This window comes from Chrysemys picta, chromosome 2, assembly GCF_011386835.1.
Source record: "Chrysemys picta bellii isolate R12L10 chromosome 2, ASM1138683v2, whole genome shotgun sequence".
Taxonomy (NCBI): Eukaryota; Metazoa; Chordata; order Testudines; family Emydidae; genus Chrysemys; species Chrysemys picta.
This window is the reverse complement of record NC_088792.1, coordinates 201,631,435-201,658,393: the sequence shown is the minus strand read 5'-3', so window position 1 is coordinate 201,658,393 and position 26,959 is coordinate 201,631,435. Positions and strand designations below refer to the sequence as shown.

The 26,959-nt window shown below is 42.1% G+C and overlaps 2 protein-coding genes across 11 annotated transcripts in view; one reads left to right on the top strand and one right to left on the bottom strand.

The window, feature by feature from the left end:
• The window catches only part of GNAL (G protein subunit alpha L), a 325,131-nt gene extending 302,981 nt beyond the window's left edge, over positions 1-22,150 (top strand). For 2 of the 3 annotated variants that reach the window (XM_005282662.5, XM_065585249.1), the window contains 6 exons: positions 2,332-2,405; positions 4,270-4,328; positions 4,744-4,864; positions 6,843-6,973; positions 9,322-9,389; positions 16,374-21,222. In XM_005282662.5, the coding sequence (XP_005282719.1) occupies positions 2,332-2,405; positions 4,270-4,328; positions 4,744-4,864; positions 6,843-6,973; positions 9,322-9,389; positions 16,374-16,520 (600 nt within the window). In that variant the 3' untranslated portion in view covers positions 16,521-21,222. Of the gene's footprint in view, positions 1-2,331; positions 2,406-4,269; positions 4,329-4,743; positions 4,865-6,842; positions 6,974-9,321; positions 9,390-16,373 lie in introns of all 3 variants that reach the window. The other variant, XM_005282663.5, reaches the window with a different exon arrangement.
• MPPE1 (metallophosphoesterase 1) overlaps positions 16,860-26,959 on the bottom strand; it is a 41,683-nt gene continuing 31,583 nt past the window's right edge. For 6 of the 8 annotated variants that reach the window (XM_065585250.1, XM_042843198.2, XM_042843195.2 and 3 more), the window contains 5 exons: positions 23,957-24,065; positions 22,384-22,458; positions 22,152-22,274; positions 21,224-21,364; positions 16,860-20,144 (listed from right to left, as the gene is read on the bottom strand). In XM_065585250.1, coding sequence (XP_065441322.1) covers positions 19,962-20,144; positions 21,224-21,364; positions 22,152-22,274; positions 22,384-22,458; positions 23,957-24,065 — 631 coding nt within the window. In that variant the 3' untranslated portion in view covers positions 16,860-19,961. Of the gene's footprint in view, positions 20,549-21,223; positions 21,365-22,151; positions 22,275-22,383; positions 22,459-23,956; positions 24,066-26,959 lie in introns of all 8 variants that reach the window. The other 2 variants (XM_042843211.2, XM_065585251.1) reach the window with 2 other exon arrangements.

Here is a 26,959-nt window from a genome sequence, read left to right as displayed (position 1 = left end):
CCTAATCAGTTGGGACAAGACACTCACGTAGGCATTCCCCCCCACCCATACCTCTGATACACAGAGTCCTACGCAAAATCAGGGATGACAAGGCCAGGATCATCATGGTTGCTCCAGCATGTCCCAGACAGACCTGATACCCTTACCTTCTGCACATGTCAATTTGTCCTCCACAGATCCCCCCTCCTGTCATGGCCACATCATCCATCCACAACTGGAGAAGCTCCATCTGAAGGTGTGGCTGAACCATGGTTCCATTTATACAAGTTAACCTGTTCAGAACAAGTCAAACACGTGTTAATGAACAACAGACGTGAGTCCACATGGAAGACCTACCTACAAAAATGGAAACGCTTTTCCACATGGCGTCTTGACAAACACCTCACTCCCTGCACTACGCCCCTACCCATGGTGCTAGACTATTTTCTAGAGCTCAAGAACTCAGGCCTATCCCTAAGCTCTATCAAAGTCCATCTCTCGGCAATTAACACTTTCCGTGACAAGATTGATGGATTCTCGACATTTACACATCCAATCATAAAACATTTCCAGAACCTTTACCCCAAAGTACACTCTCCCACATCCACGTGGGATCTGAACCTAGTCCTCAAGGGACTCATGATACCCGTATTCGAACCACTAGCCACCTGCTCCTTACAACACATGTCAATGGAGGTGGCATTTTTAGTGGCCATCACATCCACTAGAAGGGTTAGCAAGATTAGTGCACTGATGGCCAATCCACCCTACATGGTCTTTGTCAAAGATAAGGTCACATTTCAACCCCATCCCAAATTCCTCCCCAAACTAGCGTCTACCTTCCATATCAACCAACCTATTCATCTCCCTGCATTCTACCCTAAACCGCACAAAACCTACAAGACGCTTCATTGCACACCCTGGATGTTAGGAGGGCTATAGCCTTCTACTTAAACAGAACAAAACCTTTTCGTAAATCCCTGAGACTGTTCGTTTCAACGACAGATTGATCCGAAGGTGCTGCTATATCCATACAATGCCTTTCCAACTGAATATCCAGTTGCATCCGTCTGTGTTATCAAACACACGACATACAATTCCCTACTGGGATTAGATATCATTCTACTAGGGCCATGGCAACATGCATGGCATTCCTAGACAACGTACCCATTGCGGAAATTTGCAAAACTGCCACTTGGGCATCAGAGCATACCTTTGCTAACCACTATGCCATCACTCAAGACTCTAGGGCAGATGCCACACTAGGCCTCACAGTCCTCTCTACTTCTACCATTCACATAACTCCAAGTATCCCTCTTTCCCCCCCCCCCCCGACCATAATGGGTACTGCTCTACATTCACCTGAAGTGAAGCACCCACACGGACAACACTCGAAGAAGAAGAAGAAGAGAAGGTTACTCACCTTGTGCAGTAACTGAGGTTCTTCAAGATGTGGGTGCTCCACTACCCACCTTCCTCCCCTCTACTTTGGAGTTCGCTACGAGGAGTCCACAGTAGAGAAGGAACCAATGGGTGTGGGCCATGCACACGCTGACCGAGACTCCAATGGCTGCAAGACACACATGCACTGCTCCCAAAAATCTCCAATCAACGGTGCCGGATCGCACCGTCACCTGAAGTGGAGTACCCATAGGGATCCACATCTCGAAGATCCTCAGTTACTGCGCAAGGTGAGTTAATTTCTCTTGCACACAGTAGAATTTTAAAATATTTTTCCTTTAAAAAAAAACCCTATGAAATTACATTAAAAACTATGTTAAGAATATTATTTGTTTTAAAGTTAAGTAGTATTCAAAAGTTAGGAAATGCCAGGTTTGCAGCTGTGCATATGACCTTAATTCTGCCCCCTTGTTAATTATGATACAATCTTTAATTACATGATCATATACTATTTTTTCCTAGGACTCATCTCATTCAGGGCATAAGGGGGGGCAGAATTAAGGTTGCATAAGCAACTGTAAATATGGCATTTCCTAACTTGTGAGTGCTTGACTTTGCAACCTAACACTTTAAACTTTTTATATGATTTAAAATACATTATCCATCTCACATGTGCAACTTTATACAATCATCAGTAACAGACTTCAATATGTGTTTAGTGGACGAAAACATCTGACATCCCACTGCTTCTACAAAGTCAAGATCTAGCTATGTTATTTTATTTGTATACTGATTGTGTGAATTTGCAGGTAAATGCTTATAAACAAGACAGATTTTACTTTAATTAAAATGAACATCAAGGATTTTCATCTAAAGGAGTAGTCCATGCTTTTCAAATCAAAATAAGGGGGTAAAAATGTCATTCATCTGTGTCTATTTTCTTATTTCCAGGATCTATTAAGATGCAGAGTTTTGACATCAGGGATTTTTGAAACAAGATTTCAAGTAGATAAAGTAAATTTTCAGTAAGTGTATTAGCAATAATTTATGGTTATTGTACTTACTTTGAACCACTTGATTCAGATGTCCCTACCTCACACCTTTTATATTATAGCTATTGTAGGTCTTCCAACCTTTTTGTCTTTATAGGACACAATGTAATTGGCTTTTACTCAAAAAGAAAAGAGAGCTGAAAACTGTAGTAGTGTCCCCTAGTGTCTTTCTATCTGTGGTGGATGTTGCTTATTATTTCATTTCATAATGTTTATGTAATCTTGTCAATTTACACAGTACTTTCTTTACTTTCTTTGGAGTCAATGCAGACTTCATTGGGAATATTTGCATCAGTAAGCGTTTGAAGAATTGGGCCCAAAGAAATAAGTCTCTTCTTGTTCTGAAGAGCTGTAATCTATGGATTTTGCGGTTTTATATCAGTTGTGGGCAACCTGGAGCCCGCGGGCCGCATGCAGCCCATCAGGGTAATCTGACTGCTGGCCACGAGGCCACTACTTCCCGCGGCTCCCATTGGCCAGGAACGGTGAACCACGGCCACTGGGAGCTGCAGGGGGCCGTGCCTGCAGACAGTCAACATCAGCAAAATGTCTCGCGGCCCGCAATCAGATTACCCTAATGGGCCGCATGTGCACCGCAGGTTGCCCACCACTGTTTTATATTGTTTCCCTATTAAAACACACACTTTTTTTCATACGCCTCATCAGGCTGCTTGTAGTTATTATTTTTAACCAAAATATTTTATCAGTATTGTGCCTCTGAATTTTAACTTCCCCACTGAGTGTTGGAAATATTCTGAAACTTGTGCCTGTTAGAGCACGGTAGATCCAAACATTTTGATGCCAAACCTATAAAAGGGTCTCACACAAAACCTCAACCACATATAGTTCTAAAGCAGGGGTCTCAAACTCCCGGCCCGCGGGCGATCTGCGACCCATGAGCCTCCCCAATGTGGCCCCCGGGGCTCCAGTAGTTTTGGGGCCGGATCGCTCCCTTGGCCCCACATTCCCCCACAGGGGCCCCAGCAGCACAGTGGAGCTGAGCTGCGTCTGCCTGCTTGCTCCAGTGGCTGCCGGCCCCTCCCTGCGGCCCAGGGGTGGGGCTGTGCCTCCGCGTGCTGCCCCCACTCCGAGCACCCCTGTGGCCAATGGGAAGCTGCAGGGGCGGTGCCTGGGGGCAAAAGCGTGCAGAGGCCCCCCGGCCCACCCCGCCTTGGAGCCCCAGATAAGTGCCACGCCCCCAACCCCCTCCCAGAGCCTGCACCCCATCCCCACACACCGCCCAGCCTCCAAACTCCCTCCCAGAGCCTGCATCCCCTCCCAACACACATTTTAGCCCCCAAACTCCATTCCAGAGCCTGCACCCAACCCTCCCCCACCCAAACTCCCTCCCAGAGCCCAATCTCTCATCCCTTCTGCACCCAAACTCCCTCCCAGAGCCTGCACCCTAATATCTATCCCAGACCTCCCCAATCCAAACTCTGTCCCAGAGCCTTAGGCAGGAGGGGGGTAGAGTTTTTGGGGGGTGGGTTCTGGGCGGCATGAGTGACATTGGCCCACTGGGAGGATTTGAGGATTGAGGCACTGGGCCTAAGGTAAATTGAGTTTGAGACCCCTGTCCTAAAGACTTAAAAATCCATTTATCCTGCAGGAAAAGTGTGTTTCTGTAGAAATTCAGTGGAATTCTCCCAACAGGGCAGGGAAGATAGAATTGTTATGTCTGCATGACATGGCCACACAGTTTCAGGAACTCTTCCCCCTCAGGCAGTATTTCTTTGCTATCGCCCTTGGATCTGTCAGACTGAACCCTAACCCTGCATGCTTCATGTGATTTTCCTAGTGCACACAAATGATATAACATCCTATGGCTTTTTAACAGCATGTTTGATGTAGGTGGCCAGAGAGACGAAAGAAGAAAATGGATCCAATGTTTTAATGGTAAGTCTGCACCACATTTTTAGCTTGAATCTATTCTCTGCTGGGAGAATTTCTGTACTGCTCTTAGAATTTTGTTTTACACTAAATTTAAATAAGCCGGTCTCTTTTTTCAAAAAACATCTGTGTATTTTGTATTATTTTAGCAGTTAACTACATCTTCTCTTACGATTCTCTCACCAAATGAGGTGTTTACAGCAAAACAGTCTCATTTGAACATAGATTGAAACTGCACATCACCATGTGACATTAATAAAGGAACCCATAATTTCTTCCAACATATATTAGAGTACACACTGCAGACGGAGTTGTGTGGAGCCTTTGTGTGGCTGCATTAAAATATGACAATGTTGAGCTTGTTTGGAGTAAATGAAACATTCTGTTCTCTTTATTTTTTTCTTTTGTGTGTTCCACCAAGATGTCACTGCTATAATCTTTGTTGTGGCCTGTAGCAGCTACAACATGGTAATAAGGGAAGACAATAACACAAACAGACTACGGGAATCCCTGGATCTCTTCAAAAGCATCTGGAACAATAGGTAAAAATTAATCTCTTACTGGAGCATTAATGTAGTCAGTAATAATTAAATTAGTATTTAGCACTTACATTTTTCTAAGCTTTGTTCAAGCATTAATTACTTAAACATTAGCTAATAATTTTAAAGGCTCAGTCACGTACTTTTTCTATCTGTTATTATTAATATCTCTGTAGCAACGTATAGAAATTTCAAATAAAATATCTTTCCTTACCGATTGAAAAGAACTTTGCCACTTTAAGTTGCCAATGAACATGTACTTCAGTGCATACAGTGATACCTCACTAATGAGCAGGCCCCATTGCTAAGTATTTAGATTTTTTTTGTTTAGAAAATGTCAAGACAGGACCAGAATGTTCCCTGGTAACCAATCTTGAAGCACCACCAACTGCACTAACCCCTCCTCAACACCATCTATGACCCTGGAACAGGGCTATTGTACTTACAGTACATTGCTGCTGCTGCAGAGACAAGACTACGTCAGTTTCTCGGTATTCTAACAGGATCATAGAATTGAACAAGAAGCCAACAGGCCAGAGGGCCCACCAGAAGCATACAGATTCAGGCAGGGAGTGACAAGGGCTTTGGAAAGGTCAGCAGCCAGGTCTCAAGAGCTGCCACCACTTCTGTATTTCTGTAGTGTTAAACTAAGGAAGCGAGTGAAACCCAATTCTGCCATCGCTATGTTTGAGTGGGGAAGATCAGGATGTTCTCATATTTCAGCTCCATCTCCCCCTCAGGTGGGAGCAGATACACTGAGGATGTCCTCTCATCACAGCAGTATGGTAGCAGTAGCAGCAACCAACTTCATGCACGTTCACGGCACCAGTCTCAATACCACAAGAGCATACAGGCAGCGGCTCTCCTAAGAGTCGTCCCCTGAAAACAAGTCCAGTGGGACTGCACCCAGTTATAAGCAAGTAGCCCTGTTTAAGAACTTTAGCCACTGTTTGGGTCAAGGTTAGCGCATGACATGGGGCTTCATGATAGGTCCAGCTGACAGCATGATGTCACATTTCTTGTTCCCATCCCTAATACAACCACAAAATCTTGCAGGGCATCATTTTAAGCAACTCCAAAATCTGTAGGGAGATTAGTGTATGAAATTTGGAGTTTGCCATTTACTAAAGTGTGAAGTTATAAGGTTGTATTGTATGATAAGCGTATAATTAGATATTTTAACAGCTACCACAGTTTCTCTATCTAATCTAATTGTAGCATTCTTTTAGATTACACTAATGTTGCAGTCTCTGTAAATGATAGATATAGTAACTAGCTAGCAATTTGAATAGATTTCTAATTGATAATAAGTAAAAATGAAATGCAACGTAAGATCATGAGAAGTTACAAGACTTGATCTATCTATCTTTATGCTCCTGGGTGTGAGGTGATTGTCAGGCTAGGTCAGGAAGAATTTTTAGCACAAATCCCAGTGGTGTAGTGTCACAATAATAGTCCGGTGCATTATTATGGCAGAATAGGATTTACTTCCCCTGACTCATCAGGAACCATATAGGCCACTGTCAGAAGTAGGATTCTGGTTTGGATGATCAGGTGGTCAGTTCAGATACAGCAATTTGTATGAAAAATGTACAAGACAGATAAGTAACCTCCAGTATTTCTCTGTTGCTTTAGTAGAACCAAGCACATCTTTACATCTTAAGGAGCACTAGTATTAAGTTTTTACTGTGACGTTTTTAGAAAATGTTAATGCTCTAGTGCCTAGGGTTAGTGATTTGGTAGCAGAGGGTTAATCTATAAAACAATATATTTTAAATGCTATTGATATATCAACCAGTATGGATGTGAATTCAAGATAACTGAAATATTAGTTTAGCTTGGTTGTTTGTTTATTAAACTTGGTTAAAAGTGCCTCACAGACCACACAAAATAGGAATAGGCCATTAAAGATTTCCTTTATGAAATGGTTGTCCAATGGATGTGTTAGAGTTGGCATCAACATCTGGTTTGTTCTTCACAGGTGGTTACGGACCATTTCTATCATTTTGTTCTTGAACAAACAGGATATGCTAGCTGAAAAGGTCTTGGCAGGGAAATCAAAAATTGAAGATTACTTTCCTGAATATGTGCGTTACACTGTACCTGATGATGGTAAGATTTCATAACTGTTGGGATAATCCTTGTTCTCACAAGTACTACAAAGCACGCAGATTCTTTCAATCAAAATGATGATACACCACTGTGAAAAGATAGGAGACATGCATGTACACACTCAAAGGGAAAACTTAACTTGGGAAAGGTCTTTGCCCTATTTTATTTGTAAGCATCTGATCAGGTATCTTAGTTACGTACAAAATTATGGTAGGATGGGATGGAATGAAGCAAATTATACCAAGCTTCTTTCTTCAATTCATTGCTTATTTCAGGATAAAATGAATTCTGTACCCAAAACAAATAGAGTTGACGTGATCAAGAGGAATGAATTTCCTGTACTGAACAAGAACATTAAAAAATTGACCAATATGGCCCCAATTCAGCAAGATACTTAAGCACATAAGTAGTTCCATTGAGTCAGTGAAGAATCCTCACATGCATAGTTAAGCATATGCTTAAGTACCCTGTTAACTTGGGGATGAAAAAACAGCTTACGTACTACTTAATTTGCTATATTGCGGAAATTGCGGATCCCGTAATGTTAAGCTTCCACTGCAGTTTTTATTTTAATTAACTTACTTTGCACAGTTCACAATTTTTCTTACGTTTTGAGATTTGCAACACACACTTTTTTTTCCCCCATTTATCCATCTGACAGTGGCAGGGCTCTGGCTGTCATCCCCAAGGGCGGGAGGGCAGGCTCCCGCTGTCAGCCACACATGCATTGGCCTGCTAAACCCAGGGTTGTGAGTTCAATCCTTGAGGGGGCCATTTAGGGATCTGGGGCAAAAATCTGTCTGGGGATTGGTCCTGCTTTGAGCAGGGGGTTGGACTAGATGACCTCCTGAGGTCCCTTCCAACCCCGATATTCTATGATTAAAAAATACTCTATGATTAATGACTCTAATATAGTTGTAGCAAAATGTCTGGTTATCAAAAAAATAGCAGGCATAACATAATATTTAAGTGTTTATATTGTTCTAGCAAATTTTTCTTAAACAATAGGTCTTCTCTGGGTTTTCCAAATTACCACAATTAATAAAGGTCCATTATTACTTTTCTACCGTTTTCCATGTCTTGTCCGCATCTCAGCCACAATTATTTGACAATCAGCCTGCATTTCAAGTAGGACCTAACTTATATAATAAATGGTCTTCAGCATCAAAACTTTGTCAACGGCTATGAAAGCAACAGAATGTTTAACTAACTGAATTGCTATTTTCACATTTCAGTGTTTTCCTGTTACTAAATGCTAGGGGTTGTTAAGAAAATGTACTTTACATTGAAATATTTTCTAATTATAAATAGTTGCTAGTGTGAAAAATATTTACATTGTTTTAAAAAAAGAGAACAAGTTTACTTTTAAAGAAAGGTAAAATCTTATTATTATTTGTAAAGCCAAATTACTCTATGTAGTAGCTTCATTGTGTTACACACTTGAGGCCTTTTTTCAAATCAGCATATGTACCAAGTGAAACCCAAACGCTGATCCATGTGAATAAAGTGATCAATGTGAGTAAGCATTTGCAGAGTCTACAGTCCGTTCTAGTGGTTTGTATGACCAATGATACTGCCGTCAGCAATGTTCCCAATTAATCCAAGGAGCTGTTGCCCATAACAAGCTGTGAAATAGAAGTTTGTTTATTTAAGATGGGTTAAAGCAGCGGTTCTCAAACTTTAGCAACCTGAGGACCCGCATTTTGATTTTAAAAAATTTGTGGACCCCCAAGCCTCCCGCTCAGTCCTAGGCCCTGCCCCCACTCCACCTCTTCCCCTAAGGCCCCACCTCTTCCCGCCCCCGCTCCATCCCTGCCCCTCTTCTTCCGTGCCTCTTTCCACCCCTTCCCCCAAGTGCACCTTGTCCCCGCTTCTCCCCCTCCCTCCCAGCGCCTGCTGCACACCGGGGAACAGCTGTTCCGCAGCATGCAGGAGGCACTGGAAGGGACGGGGAGCAGTTGATCAGCGGGGCTGGTGGCCCTGGACATGATTCCGCCCCCGAGCGCGCCCTGTCCCCGCTCCTCCTCCTCCCTACCAGCGCTTCCTGCACGCCACGGAACAGCTGTTTCCTGGCGTGCAGGAGGTGCTGGGAGGGTGGGGGAGAAGTTGATCAGCAGGGCCCACAGACCAACTGGAGTGCCCTTGTGGACCAGATCCCAGTTTGAGAAATGCTGGTTTAAAGTGTTTTTTCGTTTTGGAAGAACCAATTGTGAATGTAATGTAGGTATATTGTTTTTTAATTCCTATAGCAAAGAACTATCTCTTATTTATTCCATCTGTTATTAAATATCGCAAAATAGCTCTCTTTTATTTAATTTATCTGATACAATTTATTTTTAATTAAACAGCAACACCAGATGCTGGAGAAGATCCCAAAGTCACAAGAGCCAAGTTCTTTATCCGGGATGAGTTTTTAGTGAGTAATTTTGAAAACCTATATCTAGTCGTATCATGGAGGTTACTCTCATTAAACACACTTGACAATATGGTCACATTTTGCAAAAATAGGGTGGGGAAAAAATGCTTAGCTCTTTCATAGCTTTTTTCAGCCATACATTTCACAGCACTGAAAAAAGGTGAAGCCCATTTTATAAATGATGAAACTAAGGCACAAAGATGCCAAGTGACACATAGTGAGTCATTGGCAGAACCAGGAATAGTCTCCTGAAACCCAGTCTGGTACTTAGTCTACTGTGGACCCAGACTGCCATCCTCTTTCCTTTCGTTCTCCATTGTGCACATGGCCACAGTAATATGGACCACTTCCACTTCTAATTTATGTGATTTATTTTGAGGATTTATTTATCTATAAAAGCTTATTCTTGTTGCATAGCAGATTTCATTCACATCTCTGTGCTTGCTGCGTGGCCCGTATGGAGTTCACAATCCGTTACTGAGGTCAGCTCCTATGCTTAGGTTTGTTATAGATAGGGCTCTACCAAATTCACGACAATGAAAACTATCATGGACCATGAAATCTGGTCTTTTGGGTGCTTTTTCCCTATACTATACAGATTTCACAGGGGAGACCAGTATTTTTCAAATTGGGGGTCACAAGTTTATTTTAGGGGGTTGCGGTATTGCCACCCTTACTTCTGTGCTGATTTCAGAACTGGGCAGCCAGAGAGCGGTGGCTGTTGGCCAGGCGCCTAACTCTGAAGGGGTGGCCAAAGAGTGGCGGCTGCTGACTCAGGGTCCAGCGCAGAAGTAAGGATGGCAATACCATACCATACCATACCATGCCATGCCATTTTTCCTTCTGCGCTGCTGCTGGTGGTGGTGGCTCTGCCCTCAGAGCTGGGCTCCTGGCCAGCAGCTGCCGCTCTCCAGCTGCCCAGCTCTGAAGGCAGCGCTAGTATAGCAGTGCAGAAGTAAGGGTAGCAGTACTGCAACCCCCCCTACAATAACCTTGTAGCCTCCCCACAACTCCATTTTGGGTCAGGACCCCACAATTACAATACTGTGAAGTTTTTGATTTAAATAGCTGAAATAATGAAATTTATGATTTTTTAAATCCTGTGACTGTGAAATTGACCAAAATGGACCGTGAATTTGATAGGGCCCTAGTTATAGACCTGTCTGAATCCCCCTAGTAGACAGTCAACAGTCTGTTGTAATTGGATCAAACCTTTGGATCCCACATACTTCCAAGCCAGCTGGGTCTGGGCAGCGACAAGTGACTTGTTTCTAACTCTGGGCCTCCGAGGCACCCACCTCCCATCTTGGACCCACAGTCTAGCTGCCCTAGGCCCCTGAAACCAGTTCTCTGGGTTCTCCAGTCAAATATGCATGCTCCCCCACCAAAGTCCCCTCCAGCAGCACTCTGCATTATAGTTTAACTCTTCGGGGACACCTGGCAGGTAAAGTAAGGAACAGACTTGCACAGGAGTTTCAGAAAACACAGTAACTTTTACTCTGAAAGCACACAAGAGTTACAGATCTGGGGATAAAACAACAAACACCTACACATTCTCTCTCCTGAATCACTTCTAGTGAGTGTTAAGGCCCAGCCTGTGTATCAGGCGGGTAGGCCCCTCCTGCAGTTCTTCTGTTTTCTTAGTGATCATGGAATCCTAGAATATCAGGGTTGGAAGGGACCTCAGGAGGTCATCTAGTCCAACCCCCTGCTCAAAGCAGGACCAATCCCCAACTAAATCATCCCAGCCAGGGCTTTGTCAAGCCTGACCTTAAAAACCTCTAAGGAAGGAGATTCCACCACCTCCCTAGGTAACCCATTCCAGTGCTTCACCACCCTCCTAGTGAAAAAGTTTTTCCTAATATCCAACCTAAACCTCCCCCACTGCAACTTGAGATGTTCAGCTGGTGAGAGAGATTCATAGATTCCAAGGCCAGAGGGGATCACTGTGATCATTAGTCCAGTGGTTCTCAACATCTTGGGGCTCAGGAACCATTTGTAAACCTTGATGGCCTGAGAGTCGCTTGATGGCCTGACCCCCTGAGTCACTCCCATACCTGATGCCCCCATCCCCCCTGAGGGGCCCATCGGGAAGGGCTTGGAGCTAAGATTCCAGATGCTCTGGCCAGATGTGAACAGCTGGGAGTATGCCCCACTTGCAACGGGTGGAAAGGGTGGTGAGGTTAGACCATACCCAAAAACACGCAGCCCCTCCCCATGGCCCATGGATGGCAGAGAGTAATGGGGGATTTGGGACCTGGAGGTGAAGTGGAGAGATCAGGGGACTTCGGGTGTAGTGAGGAGGAAGGAGTTAGGAGGTCTAGGGAAGCTGGAGAAGGAATTAGGGGCAGCAGGAGGCTGGGGAAAGGGTATGGGGCAGAGGTGTATGGGGGAGGGGTGGCAGTCCATTAGCTCTCGGAAAACACACAGCCCAGGGTGGGCCAAGTGTAAAGGGGGAATTTGCGGTGCTATGGGTAAATTAGAGGCACTGGGGGGACAAGGGAAGAAAATTTGGGGGCCTGGGGGCCAGGATGGGTGGTAGGATAGAGGAGATGTTGCCAGGCTGTGGGGCAGAGGGTACATCCAGGGGCTGGTACTTACATGACACCATCCTCTCCTTCCTGGCTCCTGTCGTGTGGAGCTGGCTGGGCTCAGCTCGCCACTGCAAGCATCGTGACCCTGTGCACCAGGTTTCAACGCCCAGAGCGGGACACTGAGACCAGCCAGCTCCATGACCCTTTGAAATATTCTGGCTACCCAATTTTGGGTCACACCCTAAGGATTGAGAAATCCTGCTGGTAAGTTGTTCCAATGGTTAATCACCCTCACAGTTAAAAACTTACCCCTTATCTCCAGTCTGAATTTGTCTAGCTTCAACTCCCAGCCATACGACGGTGTTAGACCTCTGTCTGCTAGATCGAAGAGCCCTTTATCAAATATTTGTTCCCCCAGCCAAGCACAGATTTTGCTCTTACATAAGGTTTCAGTCCCCTCTGTCGTGTGACCCATACATCAGCTTCAGCACCCCAGTCAGGTGGCTGAAGTGTGAGATTTTCGTCCCAGCTTTGGTCCCTTTACCTGGCATAAAAGAGCCAGAACAGCATGAAGGGGGCCTAAATGTCCCCTCTCTGGCCAAAGGAGGATTCCCCCTGTTTAGCCACATCTGAAGACAGCTTTAAGGCTGCCTTCTGAGGTCCACCTGACAAGTCTTGATGTAATGGTTGTGCCTGGGGCAGGAGTGTTTTGGGGTGGGAGCAGAGCACATGGTGCTGCCGAGATTCCTGGCAGGCCTGAGTAGCTTCCTTAATTTAGACAGGCCCCCAGAGCGGGTTATACCTGGAGCTACCCAGGATTTCAAGGGTGCTAACGTGAGCCTAAACCTCCCCTCCCCGTGGAAGCACTGCACAGAATCTCACCTTGAGTTCATGGCAGATAATTTTCACACATCTGTTCTTTCCATTATTCAGTCTAAAAGAAAATGAGGGAATCCAGACACTTATGTGGATATTTAAAATATCAGCCGGCTGAAGTGAAAGTTTTCTAGTAAAAATATTCCTAAGGCGTTGCACTGTGCCACTGCCAATGGCAACAGGCGAGTAAGACTGAAGTAGTTATTTTACTTTACATTTTAAATACTGTTCTGAAGCAAATTAGAAAGAGAAACCTTGAACATTTTATGCTTCAAAAAGTGAAGGAGTTTTTCATCTCACTACCTTTGTTACATTTTTCTTTCCAATTCTTTATGGTCTGTATTTTTTTTCTTGTTCTGCTCTGGTACATTTCCTGGAAAATCTGCCTCTATTACTTACCCATTTTTTATTGTAATTTTGGTAGCCTATAGTCATGTTCACGGGTCTGGTACATCAGCCCCCTGTTACTGCTACACAACACGCTTTAGGAATGGTGCTTTGGTATCCTGTGAAAGTCGTGTCGTCTTATAGCCCTCTGTAACTGTACCTGGCACGCTGCAACTCTCAAAACTCTCCCTCTGCTGACCCGGACTGCAGCCACCAGTTCTATTTCAGATGATTGTCTTAATTAAACACAGGTTTAACACAGACTAGTTAAGAAAAGGTGTTTATATTTAAACACACCTCTGACTAATATTGCTAAAAAGTATCAGAAGGTAGGCATTTCATTTTCTCACTCTCATTTTCAGAAGTGCTAACTATCTGAAAGCCCCCTTGACTTCAAGTTGCAGGCATTCAGTACCTGTGAAAACTACGCCATTGGTTTCCAATTTATGAAAGCATTAGCTAGGTATGGCAGGAAGAGCTGTTTGTCTGGCTCACCAAGACAAGGCTGGCAATTCAGCTCTTTGCCTCAGCAAATTTTTTTTTTCCTGCCAGGTCAGGTCACATCACATGTCTAGTTCATGGCAGTGTCTCCTATTTCACAGGGTCTCTGTTTCATAGGAAACTCTCCAGGCTCCTAGTCCTGTGCTTAATCACAAGACTATCCTTCCTCCTCACAATGTTGAACCCAGCATTCATCTATTCTTTACAATTCTCCCAAAACAAATATTGATGTTTTGTATACAGGATTCTGCAACTGCTGATGTTTTACTTCAGTACAATGGGTCAGCCCTACAGAAACAGCAGCGGGGCAAATCTGGTTTATTCTGGTTTTTATTTTGTACAAAAATCTGAATAATTTTTTCTTGGATTTGAAGCAGCTACTGTCTGAATATATTGACCTGCATTCCAAGAATACTATATTTAGCTCCTTTCAGAAGTATCTGTTGTGTTCTTAGTAATCTTGACCTGTTCATAATTATAGGGATCCAACTTCAATATTTTTCTTGTATTCTAGTATAGTAATGGTTCTTCTGCTAAATGTTTTTCTAGAGGTGAGTATTTTTCCTTGAGTTGGCACTCACTTCTCTTAATATTAGTCTAATATGACTCCTCAGAATAAGTTTGGAGTTGAAAATTCAGTAGATGGATAATCTCCTAAAATTATACAGTTGCTTAACTGCTAGGGCACGAAAAAGACCACATGTTGAAAACACATATTTTAACATGCTGCTGTAGAGTCTCAAATGTAACTGGGCATCATCAAAACATTGTGGTGAACTGGCTACTTTGTACTTCGCTTGGTGGAATCAGAAATTGGCTGTGTATGATGAGCACTATACTCCTAGCAGCTAATGGAGATTCTCTGTCGCTCAAATAGCAGGGCCTCATGCTTTTGAAGTAGGAGGGATGAGTTCTGTTCTTTGTTATCATCATAAAGCTGTACGTGACATGTATGATGCACACAGCAACTCCATAGCAAGCTAGTGTTCACACCCCAGCTTGATGCAAACTGTATATTCATGTAGACGAGCTACATTGCTGATTTAAAACAAAATTTCACAGTTTTGCCACTTGGTGGCACCAAAAAAGAAAAATAATTCCTGGGACAGATGCATTACAGAATGCAGTATTTGGTTATTAACAGTACAGGTTATATATGAGTATGTACATATGATATATAACATAGCAGCTCTTACAAGATACCCTTCATGCAGTTATACTGGGTATTCAATGCTATTTTAACCTTATAATACTGTGCTTAATATTCTGTTAAAACTTTCTGTTTATATTTTACCTGGTTTACCCAACTCATAAATTGGAAATACTAATTAGGTCTCCTGGAGTGCATGATTATTTTGCATATAGTAACATTAAAATATACCATGAGTTGAAATGATTATTCTTTAAAGTTACCTTCTGATCTCATTCCTGGGTCTCTTGTTTCCTAGTGCAAAACGGGGGAGTATTTTGGTCTCTAAGGGCAGTAGTAGTGGGATGGATTGTGAGCCACTCCCCTTGCTAGATGTCACAGGGAATGCAAATTTCCCCACACTAGCCTTTTGATGTTCTGTAGATGTAACTTTTAGGGGGGAAAGTGTAGCTTAGTTTTCATGCCTATTCACTCCTTGGTCTCTCTTGCTGAGTGTCAACCAGAGTACCAATTGTGCTGGTCGTAGTCTAGCACCTAGTAGATGGCCCATACTATAAAACCAACCAGTATTGACTGCAGCTGTTAGCTGGCAGTGAGTTCTATTAACTACCAGACCGGACCAGTTCAGTCATCTAAGCTTTAAAACCAGTCCAGGATTCCTCTGTGTTCATATGGGGCTGATCATAGGGTTGGTGCTTAACAATAATAATTTGAACTATTGACCTAGAAGTGAAAGGTTCCATCTTACATATACATAGATACTGAAAAATAGTAGTTTCTAGCATGTCTAAACATAAATGTCCAAGTCAAAGAATCTGTATAATGTAAAACTTCATAAACTATGAGATTTTTCACATGCTCAGTCAGTAAGGCTGTTAAAACAAGCCCTCTTAGAATCCCATGATTTGCTGCTTCAGAGAATGCAAAGCTACCTAGGCTTGTGGGCAAGAAATGGAGCACTTTTAAAAAAAAAAAATTTTTTTATATAATTTCATCTGAAGTGCAAGAGCTTAAAGATATCCAGGCATTGCTCTCTGTCTTCAGAGACCCCCACTTATAGATCATTTTCTTTGTCTAACCACTGAACAGCGCCTCTAGATCCACAGGCAAGGCTCCTCAATGGCTATCTAATCTGCTACTGCCTAAAGCAGTTGAAGTGGCCTGGGTTATAAAACTTCTTAACATGAGTATCTAAGAATTGAAAGTCAACTTAAACGGGGGCTTTTTCACTAGCTTGCCAGCAGCTGACCTGTTAAAGGGCTAAATGTGTTTATATGCATGTTTGATTATAATCTAACCTACTTAATACATTTCTTCAGTGTGTATCGTATGAAAACACAGGCATATCTTTGGAAGGCATAGGCACATCCAGGATTTGCATTTGGATAGTCAAACTGGCAGTGCTGAATACTGGGCTCTTGCTCTCCAAACAGCTAATCTTACAAGTGGGCACGTGTTTGGGATGTAATTCCCCTGTAATGAGCTGACAGACAGCTGAGCAATCAGTCTTCAATATGTTCTCTTTCTTTTCTGCAGAGGATAAGTACAGCAAGTGGAGATGGCAGGCATTACTGCTACCCACATTTCACATGTGCAGTGGACACAGAAAACATCCGCAGAGTGTTCAATGATTGTCGAGACATCATTCAGAGAATGCATCTTCGCCAGTATGAACTCTTGTGATTGGGATCACCGTGGAGCCTGTGGTTTTAAATACTTAGCTCCTTACTCTCTTGCTCTCTCTCTATACTATGCCACACAGGGTGGAAGAAAGTACTACAGAAATGTCAGTCTTTTCAGGTTGTTTACCTTAATTATTTAGCCTTTGAGCTGGTTTGCAGCAAGTTTGGGTTTCTTTTCCGCCATGCTTTTTGGGACTATTTGTGTGCTTTATTTTGATATGCCACTTCTTTGTCATTCCACTAAGCCCTTTGGCTACCTCTGTTGCTTTAGAGGTGTGTTTTGTTTTTGGGGTTTTGTTTTTGCTAATTGAACATAACCTGCTAAATTTTTTCCAGCAGGTTATGTTAGTTCAAACTAGTATGTCAGCTGGATGACACTAAAGTCATACCTATCCTTGTGTGGGTCCCTTTTTTAACATGATATTAAGAGTACTTGATGGTTGATAAAAGAATAATGCACTTTGTATCAGGTTATTAAATACTGTTGAGGAAGTATACACACAATGTAGCAGCACCACAATATTTATTACTCTGTCACAGTTTTTAGCATTACTGAGTTGCAGGTCAACTGATAAAGTGACCTCCTCTTTTAAGCCGTTACTGGCACAGGAAGTAGAGTAGATAATGAGAGGCATGGTGAAGATAAGCAATTTTTCTGGGGTTTTGGGGCTAAGTGCCTCTACACACCTCAGGCATTTGAATTATAGCTACTTTTTCAGCCTGTTGCATCTAGGCAGAAAATGTACCACCCTCACTTACGTTATTTGTGCTGTCCACAAATGATCCGTTTAGTTTAGATCATTCTTGGACAACAGTCCTCTCCCTATATATATATTTTTTTGTTTTACTGCTGGTTTATTATATTGTACAGACTGTAAAATGTAATATTATTTTGTACAACTTTATTGAAGAAAAATACTTGTAGAAGATCTTTGTGCCTTGATTATGGCTGTACCTGTAAAATGAGCTAAGATGTAAGTATGTTTTTGATTGCGCTGTACAGCTTGATGTCAACCTTACCTGCAGCAGAGACTGAAGGTAAGAACTTTATCTGTAGAGTTTAGGGATTTTTTTCTGGTTTATATAAAAACAATGCTCTTTAGTATAAAAAATATAAATTATGCAAATTAACCACTTACCTTTTCAAGTAAGGTATTACAGTCACCGGATGTTGCAGCAACATGCCTTTCTCTTTTGAAATCTCAGCTTTAAAACATTGGAATTCATTCAAGTGTCCAAATTGCAACCTGGTGTTGTTTTAATGGGAATCAAGGATTTTTTTTCCTTTAACTTTAGAAATATGTTTAGTAATTCTTTGGTCATTCATAGTACGTCACAATTGCACAGGCCGATTGTGAATGTGTAAAGCACCATTATATAGAGCTCGTCAATCTTTGTACCAACAGCAGCTTTCATTGTGCAAGTAAATAGCAAGAAGGGGGGTGGTGGGGAGAGGAGGTATAAACCCGTGTGTCTGGCCTAAGAGAATTACAAGATGACATTTTTATTTCTCTTTTAATAAAGAGACATTAGAAAATTGTTTTATTTTAAATATTGTAGAATCAACTGTGTGAATATTTCTCAAACTTGAATAATTTATGCAAATGACATTCTCAAAACAAGTTGTGGTACAGTACAATATATAAAAAGCAAGAATTGCTGTAGCAATAAGGCATGTCCTTTTTAGTAACTATAACATTGCTTTATATTTTATACATAGGTGTTTTATGTCTCTGTGAGTATATACTTTTCCTGTGTCCAAGATAACCTGTACAAATGTCTAAAATTACAGTTGCAATAACAGAAACCTAGAGAAGTGTTAGCCTACATTACTTCATAGATTGTTTAATCACTCCTTGGACTATCTCCATCTTTGTTTTAAATTTTAGGGACAAATTAAGATCTGAATTGTTGTTTTCAGGAACACAATATGAATCAGATTTTTATAATACAGCCATGATTCATGCTATTTATAAACCCAGTCCTCTTTTACTTAAAATTAAATTAGAGAAATTTAGTAATTTTATTTTAAAATAGGATAATTTTAGAGACAGTACGGTATCTTTGTAAGATTATCCTTCCGAGTGAAATTGCTAGTAGGATGTATAGTCTTGATATTTCTATATTTGCAATTCAGTTATGTATTTCCTAGAAAGTGAAAGGCAGGGGTTAGCTAGTAATAGGTATAATTCCCTAAATCTACCACTGCCGGTTATGCATAGATTCTCACACCTTCCCTTCCAAAATTATTTTAGAAACATGCAAACTTTCTTTTATTACTCATTCCCACTTGAAAGGTAAAGTAGGCAAAACAAACCAGCCCTGTAGAATAAAAACCCCTGTCTCTGCAGGAGCACCAAAAGGCAAACTGGTTCCTGCTGTGGAAATTCCTTATGGTTTTTCTTGTAATTGTATTTGTCTATCCTGTCCCCATAAAGCAGCAGGGATTCTGGCTTCTAGATTTTTGCAATCTAGCCACCCCGAGGCAGAGAGCCAGCTCTGAGGATTGCTGTGGCTCCAATGGAGCTCTGCTGCTACAGCTTTCCCCTACAAAGCAATCCCCAAAACTCCATTACGGTTGACATTACAGCCCAAAGCTGGCTCTGCATTAATATAACCAAGTTTTGTTAACATTCTTTTGGAATCCTCCAGGGGCATAACATGCACCTGGTCCTCCACCATAAAGCTATGGGAAAATGTTACTGCAGCAGTATCCGACCTCCTTTGTTGGGGAAAACCTATCCACATTGACCTATAGGGTGCAATAGGGCCCTGTAGTTTAAGATTATCATAGCACATTTTATTAAAAAGAGCAGCTTGAGAGGGTCCACCCACATTTTTGGAAGGGCTGAAGTGTTTTGGCAAGTAGACCCTGGAGGGGTGGAGAGATGGTCTGGCAGACAGGGGATTACAATCTACAACTACTAACGCAGCAGGGATTTCTCCCAAACAACAGTTTTTTGTGTGTGACAGCTTAGGAATGCTAAGGAAATCCACTGATGCATCTATCTCCTGCTGACATTAAGAAACAGAAGTATCACATTAGAAGGGCATGTAGCAATAAAACATACAGTGACGGTTCCAGCTTGAAAGACTATGCCTCCTCCCAGGTAGGACATTCTAGTGCAGAGGCTGTAGGATTTACATAATGTACAGTTACAACCTTTTAGTATACATATTTGATACAAAAATTATAGCAAGGAAATGGACTCATTTGATTGTAGAATACTGTATTTTTGTACAGCATGAAAACAGTTCATTTCAGTTAATTATTTATCCTGTAGTAGTCATATCAACTGTGTAGGATTTCTATGGTATGTGTAAATGCGACCTGCCTTCGGATTAACAATCCAATTAGGTAATTTGCTGGCATGAATATAGTCTGATGTTTGACTGTTCTCAGCTTTGGTATTTCAGTAACTGAATGCAGATGTCTGGCTCTTCATACTGCTTTATGCTTCCTGATTAAGTGCTGAGCAAAATAAAAAGGTGGATTGAGAAGTTGAAGATGAGCTAGTATCAGTACCCCAAGTAGAGCCCCTGCTATACAGTATATAGTAACAACTCTGCTCTCAAGTGGAAGGAAACACTTGTAGAGGGAGAAGTCGGTTGGTGTTATGCTGCCCTGAAAAAGAAAGAAAGGCCATCATGTGGTTGGGTATAGGTTTAGTGAGTCTACATCAAAAACAGCTGTGATGTTTAAGTTCTGCATTAGGTTGCAGGACCTGGACTAATATAGTACCAATGCCATGCAGTCAGTCCACACCCTATAGCACTAGAGACTAGACATGTTGCAAAGGTAATGTGCATGGTTTGATAGCAACCACTTTAAGGAAAATAGAATAGGCACAAGCACTTGATTGGATAGGTAGCAGCTGGTAAAAGCAGGACTACTTAGCAAAAGAAACATGCCAACAGTTAAATAAAATACATGGATTGAGAAGGGACTTGGTGGTGTTGTCTATGGACTAAAGAGTGTAAACCAAAGAGTAATGAGATTTGAGTTTCTTTTCCCCATGCCACAAGATGCTGAAAAGTTAAAAAAAAAAAAAAAACTGATTGTAGGTTTTGCTATTTAAAACAGAACTTTTCAAAAACTTGAATTATTGTAGAACTGGTTGTTTTCTCCATCTCTACGTGGTACATAATAAAGAAGATTGGAACTATCTGATGGAGCTTAACCAACATTCTAAGTGAAATTAGAAAACATATGAATTGAAACTAATGAGGCAGATTAATGAAAACTTGCCCTCTCTGAAGTGGTTAATAGGTGAGTCTGACAGGCAAGAAAGCCATGTAGAAATCTGAGATAGATATGGGTCTTATTTTCATAGTAGATAAATCAGCTAAGCAAAACTAGCCTTTTTACTGTTCGGTGCATGGTACTGATGATGATTTTTTTTACAAGTCAATAGTTTACCCTGCACCCTCTTTATAAGAAACTCTGTTACACATGGTTTTTACGAATATACAAACTAGACCTTTAACAGCACTTCCTTGTACCACACAACCTGTGTGGCTCCCCTGATGAGCTTTATAAAGTGGATGCAGTGTATTAAGTAAATGTTGGGTTTTGAGGGAGAGTGGGTGTTCTGCCTTTTTAAACAAAACAAACAGGTAGCAGCAGTTTAATAAATAGCTGATTGCCATGTTGATTTATATTTATGAAAGTTACCTGACAAAAATAAAAATCTTTAAATTTACCATGATGAAACTAGGGTTGTTTCTGTTCCTCCAACTAAATGATGGGACACTGATTTCTGGAATCTTCCCATTATGCAACACTTCACATGCACTGTGGGTATGGCCACTCAGAATCAAACGGGGATGAAACCACCATAACAGCTATATTGGAAACAGTACAAAATTACAAACATGAAAAGTTGATTTGAATTTGTTTAAAGTCATCACACAGTTTAATATCTAGTTTTGCTTCCAATGGGCTCTCCTTCCATATTTTTACTTGGGCTACTATTTTTGCAGAGTATTTTGTGAAATCCTCGTGTCTTCCACTAATACAATAGTCATATTTTAATAGTAAATCACCCTATTTGACCTGTGTCATAAAAACAGGGTGGTATTTTGTAACATTTTACTATAGTAGGTAAATTCCTTATGAATTTGAACAACACTCAGTATCAAGTCTTTAGCACCACAAATAGAAAACCTGGGTCTTAAATGAAGAGTAGCACTGATTTGGAGGTGATCTGCCCTCAAACTTGAGCATATACATTTCTGCTGTAGGAAAAATCTCTGTTGCCCATTTAATTTATTGGGAATGTTCTGTTTATCATCAGTAATTCAGTGAAAGTAATGTTTTTAGAGCGCTGGACAAGATCACTGACTTTTTCTATTAGTCCTACTAAAAATGGGTAACCCATATACTCTAAAACTTTACATCTAGTACAAAATGCTACACTGAGAATAAATGCTCTGCAGCAGACTGAGTGTCCCTGGACTTACCATGTAGAGCCCAGCAGGTTTATCAGCAGTCTCCCCCAGGCCTCACTAAACCAGGAGGAGCTTATCTCAGCTAGCATTTGCTTTTTCCAATATTATATACATAATTAAGGATTTCAGGAAGCGCTGTAAAGTTACTGTGATATTAAATAAAGTTGTTAAATTACCAAACCTTTTGTGAAGCCTCTCTAGACAGTACGTCATACTTTTCTTTAAATGGGATGTTCTTTTCCTCTGGAAGAGCAGAATCTTCTCCGGTACATTCAGCGTCACTTCTTCTGTAAAGAGGGTAATGCTGACAGGGATTCAAAGCAAGAGCCAGTTGTTAGCTAATGCAGCCTTTTATAAAACGTTGATAAATATGCTGAAATGGTGAAATCCTGCCCACCTACTCTCCAACACACCTGTAAAAGGATTGGTTCTGAAGCTGGAAGCTGTTCCACACCACTGCATCTTTTGTTGGAATGATTCTGTTCCTGCTAATAAAATCAAGCCAGACAAACATAATTGTGTCTGTGCAGCACTGGTTCTGTATTTATTATGTGCTTGGAGGGCCAGGACAGAAATGCAAAGTTGAAGACCATGTAAGATATTTTCCTCAACAACAACCAAAAAAAAAAAAACTAGCATTGTATAAGGATTATTGCAAAAGTACTTGTTTACAGTGTCTATCAGAGAAACTAATCATATGAGGCCTTACAGAGTAAAATCAGAGGATAGAAATTAAGAGGTATAAGTAAGGGAGAAAAGCTATATGATGGGATGATTTGAAGAGAGCTGGTGCTGTGTAGGACGTCTGTTCCAAATGGCAGGTGATTCAGAGCACATCTCATAGAGGTCAAATTGTGAAGGGATAGAGAAGAGGATGGAACTACGTGAACAGAAGCCTGAAGCAAGTTCATGAAGTGTTTTAAAAATCAAGACTGACAATTTAGAACTGGACTTTAATAAACAAGGAGCTAGTGAAATTGTTCGAGGATGTCATGGATGCAATTGCACTCTCTGTATATATCAGAAGGTGGCAGCAACACTTTACAGAACATGCTGAACCATAGAAAACTGGAATAGCTATAGAGAAGGCAAGAGGATCTGAAAGCATGCTTTAAGATTTCAGCAGTGGTGGGAATCAAATTAGTAGTATTCAGAGACCGCGCTGGACAGATAATGGCAACATGCAAGTCTGCAGATCCAGGAGATATGGGATGAAAGTAAAATTCACCATCAAGGATACAAAGGTTTCCATTAAGAAGGGAAAGAGGAAATGGGGTGGTTTGATACTCTTTTTACTTAAGAGAAATTTTATTGATGTAGTGGAAGGAAGTTAAGGTAAATTCACAAATTAATTTGGTCACGACGGAGGAGTGTTTAAAAAGAGTACATTTGAAAAGTAGCGTGAGAGTTCAGGTTAGGAGGAGACATGACAGGCAAAAGGTAGATAGAAAAAGGCCCTGTCTATGTAAGAATAATACTTAGATCCCAAGTGCTTTACAAAGGAGAATAACCATTAACAATTTTACAGATGGGGAAACTGAGATGAAGTGACTTGCAGGTCAGTGGCAAAGTGAGGAACAAAATCCAGGTCTCCAGACTGCCTATCCATTAGACTATGCAGGCTCCCTTACAAGAGCAGAGACCAGAGTAAGTGATATTATATGTGGCAGAGAAAAGGGCTACAGGATTTTGCTGAGAGAGATCACAGACCGGACAAGATTATAGGAGGTAAAAGACCCGTGCCCCTGTCTTTCTGAAGTTAGCAGAAAGACCGGGGCAGAGGGAGTCAGCAACATGCACACTGAAATCCACCATGAATATGGAGGTAAGAATGATCAAGGAGACAAGGCCAGAGCATTGTGTGAGGAAGGACAAAACACAAACTAGAGACTGAGATTTTTCAAAGGAGAAGACTCTGACTTCCACCCGGACTATAACTGCAACTCCAACTCTGCAGTTACAGTGAATGGACTATTGGACTCTTACCTGTTGGGAGCAATTCAGTTTATGAGAAAGCTTCATGAGCTTTGCCTCTGCCCTGCTGCAGACAGCGCACCCATCACCATCCAGGGCAACACTGTTCACCATGACAAAACTGGGGGAGAACAGAGAGGGAATAGGGAAAAGGACAACTGTTAGGTCTCCAGACACTAGTGAAGAGAGATGAAGCCCTTGTCTTAAAAAAAAAAAAAAAAAAAAAATGCAACCAAGTTCATAATTCAGATAAAAAACTCAAAGCGTACGAACTAAATTCAATAACGACTGTGCCTAGGCCACACACTAGACCAGGGTTTCTCAAACTTTATTGCACTGCGACCCCCTTCCGATAACAAAAATTACTTCACGGCCCCAGGAGAGGGGACCGAAGCCTGAGCCTGCCCAAGCCCCACTGCTCGGGGGGGGGGGGGGGGCAAAGCTGAAGCTCAAGGGCTTCAGCCCTCCCCCCCCCCCCAGGGGGAGGGCCTGCAACCTGAGCCTCGCCACGCAGGGCTGAAGCCCTCGGACTTTGGCTTTGGCCCTGGGTGATGAGGCTCGGGCTTCAGCCCTGGGCCCCAGCAAGTCTAAGCCAGCCCTGGCAACCCTGTTCACTTTGGGGTCCCAACCCAGAGTTTGAGAATGGCTGCACTAGCCGTACCTCTCAAATACTGATACTGCATTTTACCACAGCTTTCCATGATCACCTGTTTTATTGTTAGACACTAATCTAGTCAGTTGTGTTGCATAGTAAAGTTTAGATGCAGTGATGAATCTGATGTCCACACAGTTTGTGAGGCACTGTTTATATCCTCTTGCAATGCAATAATCCATAACATTGAAATCTGAAGGTGAGAAGTTGCTTTGGCACTTGTATCTCAGAAGCCAGAGAGGCCTTGTGAGCAATGTTAAAGCAAAGCTATACTGCATTTGGCAGCTTCTGCCCAGGGAAGGCCCCACAAATGAACCTGGACCTTGTCTACAGGTTGCCAGCAAAGTGCACCGGTGGGGTGTGATTTGTAAAACACACTAACATACCCTGTAGAGTGTGCAAGAAGCAGGGCAGTTAGAGCACAACCCACATCCTTCTGGCACTGTGTAGGCAAGCACTTAGTCTGATTCACACCTAAAGAGAAGCGTCTCTCACTTAACCATGGGTCTCTGGCAAAGCAGGGTAGGGAAGCTTTCACTGTACTTACCTAACTCTATCTTCGTTGTAGCTTTTAAATAAACTGAATGTTTCTTGCTACTAGGCTCTTACCTGTCACAAGTATAAACAGGCACTTATTTTTATATTAGAAGGACAGCCTGCTAGCTGACAGAGAAAGGACATATTCACAGCTCAGCATGCAGGAGGAGGGAACAGTGGTGTGCTTTATATACAAAAGTGAGCTAGATGCCATCATGGAAGGGTTGCTGGCAAAAAGTAGATCTTAAATTGCAGCCAACATTTTTCACTAAATAGCTACTTGTTGTACTAGTGTTCTAGAACACATTTACCGAGCAGTATTAATAAGGCAAATTCACTTCAACAAGCAGATGGTCAACTGAGTACTATACACACAGTCTGGAGTAAGGAGGGGATGTTAGTCCCTGTTTAATGACTATTTTTAAAATGTTAGCTGAAATGTGTGTTTAGGGTCACAGACTTGAGTAATACATGGTTGTATTAAACTGGGGGTCTATTTTCTCATAAGCCTGCATGAAGCACGCTTTTTCTTTCTTTCCTGGGGGATATAGCACTTCCAGCCTGTTTAGAATACCTGCTTAATGTTTAAAAAAAAATTTAAGTGATACATTTGTAGCCTTTATTTCCTACATTCTTGTGAATTATATTCTGACCATATACATGTCAGAGTGTAGATGAGTACAATGTATTTCCCTTCACCTTATCTGAAAAAAAATTCTGATAAGATGGCTTTCAGTGGACCCACTGCACTTCCTTACATAGTATGTGCACCCAGGACACAGGGACATGTTCAGCAAATATAGAAATATTTACTGAGCTATCAACAGTTTCTCTAACCAACTCATAAAACTAAAGGAGGGAACAAGCTTGGCACTAAGATGACAGATGCACTGTGGGCCAGGCTCTGCTGAGGTGAGTAGCTGAGATCACTCATGTGAATAAGGGTGGCAGGACCAGGTGCTGTATTACCATGTTCCACAAACAAGGCATGAGTTTCAGGCACTGAAGAAGCGAGGACATTCCACTGGTGTTAATACTTAAATGTTGAACATTTCACTCAACCACTTTCCTCATTTAAGATTGGCAGTCAGTGGTCACCGTAAGTGGCTGGAAGCAAAAGAACACAAACCCCACAAATCTGTTCTTGTGCTCCAGAGCACATATGACAGCCATTAAATCCTCTTAATTGTTTTCTTTCCACTGGAAAGTTGCCAAGTTATTTTGCTCAAAATAGTTCCCTTTACAGCAGTGATCACCAACCAATTGATTGCGATCAATTGGTCAATCCTGGAGCCTCTGCCAGTCGATCGCGATCTCCAGCCACTAAAAGTCCGGCAGCACGGCGGGGCTCAGGCTGGCTGCTGACACATCTCTGTGGCCCCCAGGGAGAGGGGCAGGGAGGGCAGCTCCGCACACAGCCCCCACCCCCAGCATCATCCCTGCAGCTCCCATTGGTCGGGAACTGCAGAGACCCACTGTCCCCCTCGCCCTTAGGGGCCACAGAGATGTGCCAGCAGCCAGCCTGCCTGAGCCCCGCTGCGCTGCCGACTGGGAGCCATCTGTGGTAAGCACCTCCTGGCCGAAGCCTGAACCTTGCACCCCCTCCTGCACCCCAACCCCCTGCCCCAGGCTCAGCCAATGCACACCCCACAGTTGAGAATGTTACACTGATTTGTGACAGTCCATGAAGGATTTGGGATTTATAAACCACAAAATTACACTAATAAAAAGTAAAACTCATGAAATGTCCAGTAGATTCTATGAGATTAGGTGCAGTGTAACCATATGAGCCCTGCACCCAAACTCACTCCCAGAGCTTGCACCCC